The 9,220-nt window shown below is 38.0% G+C and overlaps 1 protein-coding gene across 1 annotated transcript; it reads left to right on the top strand.

Moving 5' to 3' along the window:
* Nucleotides 1–273: 273 nt before the first annotated feature.
* LOC104560939 (parvalbumin, thymic) lies at nt 274–4,777 on the top strand. The gene is given in 7 exon segments (XM_010206454.2): nt 274–302; nt 304–349; nt 351–385; nt 2,146–2,213; nt 2,977–3,109; nt 3,354–3,463; nt 4,752–4,777. Coding segments are annotated over 7 exon segments (447 nt in total).
* Nucleotides 4,778–9,220: the final 4,443 nt, after the last annotated feature.

The following is a 9,220-nucleotide window of genomic DNA, read 5'->3' as shown; positions in this document are numbered from 1 at the left end:
AGCTGGTAGTGCTTCATTTCATCTGACTCCTCGGATCAAGTATATCAGACAGTGGGGTTTTTCTTCCTGACCTATGGAGAAGTTGGTATTTTCTGCTTAAATCAGAAGAAATTTAATATGACTCTGTCCTTTTTGCCTATCTGGCCACTTATCTTGTTTCGTTTGCAAATATCATATGTATTCTCTTGAGATAAAAATAGTGCAAGATGATTAGTTAGGCAAGTTCATTTGACACCATTCCCTCTTCATGACGCTGAAATCTAGAATCTGTATATGGTATACAACTTAAAGTATATATATGCAAGCTCAGCTCTGCTGGAGGCACACGGCAAGTACGTTCCTCCCAACCAGATTGCTTCCTTATCCAGTCAAGAAGACCACAAAGGTAAGCTGATTAGATCCTCTGCTTTCAGAAAAAAGAAACACAAAAGCAAAATGCTCCCTAAATGGAGAGCACCTAAACTAAAATATCTATTCTATCAGCTTCCAGTATGTCGTATCTTTACAACCTAATGGGAATAGAATCAGCATTCAGATCACAGGATGGAAAAAGACAGGAACGATGTCTCTTGTAAAAAATGTTGCAGTTTTTAGGCTTTTCTTCACTTCTACCCCATTTTTAATCCTGTCAGCAGTGGGAACTAGATGAATGGCAGAGATCCAAATTATCTCGCCTAGTGCTTAGAGGGGGGAAGTACTTTGCACAAGAAGCCACTGGGACAAAATAATTGCTAGACAAACAAAAATAACTCATCTGTACCCATTGGCATCAGTGTGCATTTGTCCCGTTGTCTCCTTACAACTTTTGAGATATTCAGAAAGGAACTGAAATGATTGACAATTTACTCTGCTGCAAACCAACAGGTACAGAGGCAGCCATTTCATATTTTAGGCAGAGTTTAAACTTGTGTGTAGATCTTAAATCAGTGCATAGACAATAAATGGTTATCAACAATGGTTTCCCTCTCATGGATGCTGCTTTTCATGCTTAGTCAGGAAGAATGATGTTGTGGAAGATCAATTAGGGATTTGTGGAAAGATATTTCTGATCTCCCTTGTCTTTCAAGAGCAACTTTTGTATGACTTAGTTCCTCTTCCTTCACTAACATGAAGCTACTTTATAGTGATGTCACAAGTTTTAAATTGTAACCAGTCTGCACAGGGGTGTGCAGCTTACCAAACTCTAAAGGCTTTGATGCTCTATTCACACTAAAAGATTTGCTAGAAATTCAGGCCTTGTAGAATATTCTTAAGTGATACATATTATGTTGGCAAGCTATTGCAGCTGTTGATGGCCAAATGAGACAAAGGGTAGCTTTTGTCAAACGCTGCTGTATCAGAAGAGAACACCTCCTCCACTCTCCTAGGAAGGAATATGAAGTCTCAGTACCTCAGTTCTAAGCACATCAATACACTGAAATGTCAAGATCTGAGTAACAATCTGGCTCATTATCACCTACATGGAATTTAAAAAAAACCACAACAAACATGACATACTTTAGAATTTTCTTTTTTCTATAGCTATCACGAACTGTAGCCTTTCAATGATGCAGCAGCCCAGCAAGCCAAATTTATAGTGGAGTTACATCTATGTTGCAACTAAACAGAGGAGGGAACTTACTCTCCAAATTTTTACTTCCTTGAAATGAGTAAAATTGTTATTAATTATTCTACACTATGATTTTCATTCTTTGAAAAGATCACTACACTTATTTAGACTAGATTTTTTTCATTCCAGATGCACTTTTTCCAGATACTGTTCTAGAGGACATATGGAGCCTAACTTTTATGCATGTTGAAAATACATCCCGATTTTAATTGAGTAATAATCCACCTCCAGGAATACACACACAGAAGTCCTGAGCTTTTGTGGTGCTAGACACCTTTGATTTGCTCTTCCAGCGCAGTACAGCATCAAATCTTCCTGAAGCCCCACACTCCTGCATGCAGAATTCCTCCCTCATTACCCAGTTTTAAGTGGAAGCACCTGCTGCAGACATCTGTTACAGTGTGCTCTGCTTACAATTAGACAAATAATATCTCCCCTATCATATACTGTCACAGCAGCAACTTCAAATAGAGCCATGAAAGAGGCAGAGAAGTCATTTTAATGACTAAGTAGCTCACATTTAATTTATTTTACAGTTCAACAATGGCCATCACTGACATCCTTTCTGCTAAAGATATTGAATCTGCTCTCTCCAGCTGCCAGGGTAAGGAATGGTCTCTCTGCAGAGAGAAGATGCATATCATTTTTATGTCTTAAGATGACATGCCTAACATTTTCCCTTTAGATTCCTTTTCCATGAGATCTCTTTCTAGCTACATTACAGTATAGCCCATTGAATTCCCAAGTGGTTAGTTGGTGGGTAACATTCCCCAAAACACAGAACAGCAACTGAAGTGACATAGTTTCAGTTAAAGCTGGCTTAACTCTAAACTCTGTCAATTTTTAAACAGTCTTTTCCCTCAAAATGCCAAAAAAGCTGTAGCTTGCAGAATCAAAGTGTCATTTGTGAAGCAATGACCAGTTTCAGTTCTCTTAAGAGTTCCCTGGCAAGATTAAGCCCATTTTCTAATTGCTCAAATTGCTACTTTGACTAAGAATTACTTATTTTTCTACCAAATTCTTCACCAAAGTAAAACATTAGGTGAAAATGAAGTAAGAGTTTTAAGAGTTGGTCTGTAAGCCACACTAGCACCCTGTAAATATTTATTATTAATTGCATGTGACACATTACATAAATCCTGATTTAGCAGAATGTGCACTGTAGCAGAAAACTTCAAACTGGCTGAAAGGATCTATGACCACAGGCATGGAGTGATTAGAAAGGGAAATTATCCACTCAATCTTCTTTTTTTGTTACACTGGTGAACAAGAGAAAGAGGAGTAAATTGACATAATTATTCCCAAGGAATACATATAGTAGTAGCAACTTCAAGGGAAACTCTTTAAACAACTGAATTTTCTTTCAGCTGATGATTCCTTCAACTATAAGTCTTTCTTCTCCATGGTTGGTTTATCCAGCAAAAGTCCTGATCAGATAAAGAAAGTTTTTGGAATCCTTGATCAGGACAAGAGTGGTTTCATCGAAGAAGAGGAGCTTCAGTAAGTACTTTTCAGCTGCTGTATTTCTTTAAACAATGTAAACCTTTGGACTTGTTTGGTATCCTATAAGAAACTTTCTGTTATTTTAAAAATAAAAAAACAGCTCCTTGAATCTGTGTGGATTTCCTCAGATGATAAGAGCATTACCTTATGGCATGGGTTTAAGAAAACCAGAAATATCAATAGCCAAGGAGATTTCAGAGAATAAAATTCAAGCACAGAACTCTATCCGGTTCTATTTCAGGCTGTTTCTGAAGAATTTCTCTTCAAATGCCAGAGCCCTCACCTCTGCAGAGACCAAGGCTTTTCTGGCTGCAGGTGACAGCGATGGTGATGGCAAAATTGGAGTGGAAGGTGAGACTTCTGGAAACTTCATAAGACATGTGGTTTAAAATGCATGTATTTAGGGCTGCATTTAAACTGTGTCATGAATAACACATCCAAGTACTTTGGCTCGTACTTTCTACCACAATTATATACTAGCAAATAGTCCTTTATTTTCATAGCTTTATTCCCATTTGGTTTCTGTTGCAGCAACAGTACATTTAGGCCCAATATAGAGCCTGTTCTTCCAACCAATAATAACAGTTTTGGGGTTAATTCTTATGTGTGTCTGATCCATAGACTTGATGTGCCTGAGCATCGCTTCATTCTTTGAATTTCCATCTTGGCAGTGGATGCTCAGCACTTGTAGCCTTATGACACTTTTCATTTTCAAACACATTTCCACCTACATAAACTTTCTCCATCTACCAATATCAAACGTTGGCCAGTATCACTGAGCAGTTAATTCAGCAATGTAAAATAAGACTGGTATTGTTTTTCAAGGCTAGAACTGCTGCAATGCAGCACAGAATTTTGTGCTGGAGAGTTACCTGATAAGTGCAAATTTCACTGGGCTGTCCTTCAATGAGAAACTAAATCAAATTCCTACAGAAAACCTCACAGGGATGAACTGGCCAGAATATTTCTTTTAGAAGCTATAGCAAAGGAAAATAGGACATTATGTATCATATATTAGAAATGAAGTCACTGAAAAGAGGGCTGTCTCAGCTGAACTAGGACAGGTGGCAATAACTCTAACAGACACACGTGCTAATCTTAGCCAGAGTTTGGGAGGAGAGAGAGATACTGTTGGAGGAATTTGCTTTAGCAGCAGCTTTTGCAGCTTCTGTTTATGAGCCCCAAATAGGGCATTCTATTATGCAGATCTTAGCCCTTAACTGTGGAATCTCTCTTTCTGAAATTACATCACTACTGATATGTTTTCTTTGGAATGAGAAAACAAAACAAAAAAATCCCTCATATATAAAGCTACAGGCTTGACCTAATTAATTCCCTGCTTCCTTAGCTATTATCAGAGTTTGTAAAGGGTTAAAGATAGTTTACCTTTAACTCAGGATTTCCCACAAATTTGAATTTACAGATGCACTCCTCCTCACTGCACTTACTCTTTTTAAGGAATGAAAAATCTGTTACGCCCCCAGAATCTCAGTTTAGCAGTAGCTTGTGCAGTGTTATAATAACTTTGGGAGCCCTCGTGGCTGGGTGTTTAAGTCATTTTTATCTGTCTTTTCTAAAGATGTTAAAAATCACTTTCATCTGGTTTTATTCCTGCATTTCTCATTTTCTTCCTTGACAGAATTCCAGTCTCTGGTGAAGGCATAAACATCATTTAGACCAAAGGCAACCTTGGACTGACTCGTCCAATTACCTCGTCCAACAAGCACTTCAATCTCAGCATGTGTTTGTACATTTTATATTGTTTCAGGTATTAACAATTATCCATACATCAAGTTCACACTGGATTACTGAGAAATCTTGCAATGTACAGATGTTTTGGTCATGTGGTATTGTTACTTTTCCATTGTAAAGAGACACTTCGTGATTTTCAACCACTCATAATGTTGAAATTGTGGCTATAAAAGGGGAGAAAAAAAAATCCCACCCCCACCCCCCAAGCAACAATAAAAAAAATCCAAACAAACAAAAACTGAGGGGGAAAACCCTGCTTTTAAAAATTTGTTTAGGTTTTTCATCCTCATACTTGACCACGCTCACTCACTAGACACACTTTTGATGATCTTAAAACAATACGACATCTTTAATGTACTGGTTTCATTGAGTTTTATTTCTGCTTAATTGTACTGATCCTTGAGGAAAAGCAATGCTAACAAGTTAGCTAAAAATAATTTAAGTCAAGTCTCTACTCTGAGAATATGAGAAAAAAAATTCTAAACAGTTGACACATAGCTCAAAGTGTGGAGTAAGTTTGTGGGTAATTTTACAAGATGAAGTACTAGGCTATAGCACGTATCATCAGAAAGTGTTTATGGCGTAAAATGTAACTCTCCCTTAAGAAGATTTATCTTTCATGAAATATAAGGTGGCCGTGAGATAGAGGAGAAGGGTTTAATCCCAACTCTGACACTATCATAAGTCACAGTCCCCTGACAACATGGGCCACAGGCCTGGAGGTTTCCCAGTGAATTACGAACATGTTGCTTATTATCTCTTTATATGTACAAACCAATAATACTTTGCCACATTTGTGAATTTCTGTGTTTCCTACAGATGAAACAGCAGCCAGTCTTGCTGTTTGATTACCTTAAAGCTCTGCTACATTGCTAAACAATGGCCATTACTCAATTCTTTCTTTTATTATATGAATAATCATCTATCTAATCCATGTCTGAAAATTACAAAGTACCAGTCTTTCCTTTGATAATTGTCTTACAGGATTTAGAGCAAGTTATTGCATTATCTTCATTACTGGACAAAGTAAATAATGTTGATGGTTAAATGCAGAGCTCAACAGACCGAGTAGATATTGTGCATTTCTGGCTGCGTGGGTTGGAAATTTCCCCACCAACATTTACTTGTCTCTTTTCCCATCTACCATGACGTGGTTCCAGCTCACAAGTAGACTGTCATTTTAATACTCCCAGCTGAAATTGGATGATAATTATAACGTAATTTGGCAGCTGTTTCGAAGAAGAGCAGAAACAAAGCCTTCTGGAGCTTTTATGTAACATTCAGTGTTGGCATTTCCATGAATTGCGAGATGATTATGTGAGGCAAGTACAGCTCACTCATACCCGGGCATGTAAGAGAGCTGTGCGGCAGATTTAAGATGGCTAATGCAAAAGAGGAATTCTAGCAATCAGACTCACTGAAGCCTTGGCAGAATTATAATGAATATAAATCCTAATTCTATCCCCAATGCCTTTGATGTTAAATCTGGGCTTAAATTACAGTTGCTGTTAATTGCAGTGCTGAAATATTTTGCATAATGATGAGACTCTGTTGGTTCCTTTCACCTTATTCATTTTCCTATCTGCTGATGAAAAAAAAAACCCAGAGCAATCCAGATCTTCAGCAATATACAGATGTAATACATACACTAGCTCTTCACGCTGCTAATCACCAAAATATCGTGTCACTACTTCACAAGCAGATGGCACACGCAATACCATAAGTGACAGACCAGATACTGCGTTCTTTGCACGTCTGAAAGTCTCGTGTGGAATGCAAGAAATGCAAGACTACTACATAGTGGCTTACCCTGTATTTCAGAGTTGCTGAACAACTGCACATCCCTGCCTTCTGTTGCCACAAGGGAGAATTAAGTACTTCTGAGAATCAGGCAATTCTTGTGTACGTTGCAACTTTACATAGAGAATTTGGCTTATGAGAAACTAGTTTCTTCTTAAACAGTAACTCATGGCAAGAAAATGAGTTTTGAATCTTATTAAAACCATCCAACCATTTCATTGGAGGGAATTGTAATGAAACTCTAAAAATTCCCCAATTAAAAAAAAAGCCCATAGACTGTTCAGCAAAAACAATGCCTAGTCCCTATTAAGTCTTCTACTGGCACTAGGATCCACATTTTTAGAGCCAAACAAACTAGAAGAGAATATTTTCCACCTAACAAAATGGATGGTTCTTGGATGGTTCATTCCAATGACTTTTTCACCCTGTGGCAGCTTTCAGTTTTCTTAGGGAATAGCAGCGAGTTTTCTCTGAACTTGACACTGTAATTGCACTAGAGAAGACTCCTGAACACATAATGTCAATGTTGATGCCATCTGAAGTAGTAAAGAGACAAATGGTGATGTCCCAACGTCACCACAATTAAGGTATTGAATCACAGAGTAATTCACACTGGAAAGGACCTCTGGAGGTCTCTGGTCCAATCAACTCCTCAGAAGACCAACTTAGGGCACATTTCTCTAAGCTGAGTTTGAGTATTTTTAAAGATGGAGGTTCTATAACCTCTCTGGGCAATCTAATAAGTAAGAATTTAATACTCTGCATCAAGCTTTATGAGTGAAGTACACAAATAAACCACTGCTGAGTACACAGTGAAAAACCAACATTCTGCTAAAAGTTGTTTATGGTCCATCAAAGCAGAAAGGATCTGACACCATCTTGTGTTATCACACCAATACCAAGTTCTCAGGTGTCGAGTAAGACCATCCTATTCAGTACAATACTCAGCATAACACTGTTTCATAATTACCAGGATAAAGGACATGTTGTATAATGTTCTACCTTTCCTAAGACATTTAAAGAACTACCCAAAATGTGACTGGTAGATCTAAGTTCCACTGAGGGTGTTGAACCCAATATCTCAAACCCAACCTAGTGCTCTAGCCACTGAATCCATCAAAATCAAATAAAAAAATCAAATCCATCTTAAACCATATTTGGGCTTGTCCTGATAAACGATCAGAATCATGCACAAGATAAAACTATTTAGTGGAGGCTGACTGCCTCCTAACTCCACATCCCTTTGAAAATCCCAACCTAGAGACATTTGTAAACTTCAGATTCAATTTCAGCTCCCCAACTGTTCAAAATCTCACGGTCATCTTCTAACAAGTAAGAGAGCACAGAAAGGCCAAGGGTATGTCAGAACATTCATTGCACACATAGACTGGTAAAGTTTCTTCTTTGAGTTAGCAGCCAGCCCATGTGGAAAATCTTTGATGCACCATCATCAGAGGTGCCTGGTGCTCATCACACAAACAGTGTGGGCAGAGGGGGCCAAGGCTGGATTCATTTCCTGGAATAGCTTACTGAAATAGATACATCTTGATTAAATCCCTGAACAGACATGTACCTAACATTTTCATGCTTAATTGTTCATATATTTTTTAAGTGGATGCTGTGGAATAGAAACTAATTTTAAGTGTTCACGTTTTATGAAACTTAATTTCCATATCACTTTTGCTTGCAAGCACAGAATGGTACCATTACACTAGCAGGGACCTTTTAGTACACTTTCTGTACTAAAGCCCTATAGAACACATTATCTAGCAGCTGGGATTTTCACCATATCCTGCATTCATGAAAAACAGAATATCAGACTTTTTGTGTATCAAGCTCCAGAAAGGAAAATCAGATCACCACATTGGTTACAATGAAAACAAGGTGCCCCTAGACAATGCCTTCCCCTGCAGTTACAGAGATGTTCTTGACTTTAAGTTTGAAGGGGAACTGATGTCAAAGTAGAATATGCAAACACTTAAAGAGAATCACATCAGCTTCATCACAACTAGATATTAATCAGTTGGTACTTCTGAGATACTAACTTTCTGCTCGAACTCCCTGACTTCTAGAACAAACTGATCTTGCCATGAACTGCAATGATCTCTCTAACAGTCTGCAATATTTAGCCAGCATAAAAACCTGCACAGTAAAATCTAGGTTCATTAAATAACCTGTTCTTCCTAATCATCACTAAAGTCCTCCAGAATTATTTCTGAGTTTTCAATTTTGTTTATTTTTCAGTCTTTCAAGTGGTGTGGTAAACTACACTTTCTTTCTCTCAAATATCTGTTCCTTTTCTTGTTGATGAATGCCCATCTGTATAACCCGTTTTCCTGGTTTTTTCTCACCCTAAGCAGGCTCGGAGAGATTTCAAGGCTGGACTTGATTGTCTTTGATGCCATCTACAGGCAAGCTCTGGTTTGCCACAGAACTGCTCAAAAGCTTGTACTGATAAACACTTTATCTCAGTGTGATCTTCTCACGAGGATTATTTCTTGAATGTTCAGTATTTCCAATACAGTTACCAGATCCTCTCTGATCCCAGGCCATACT

This window comes from Colius striatus, chromosome 3, assembly GCF_028858725.1.
Source record: "Colius striatus isolate bColStr4 chromosome 3, bColStr4.1.hap1, whole genome shotgun sequence".
Taxonomy (NCBI): Eukaryota; Metazoa; Chordata; class Aves; order Coliiformes; family Coliidae; genus Colius; species Colius striatus.
This window is presented reverse-complemented; position numbering and strand designations above follow the sequence as displayed.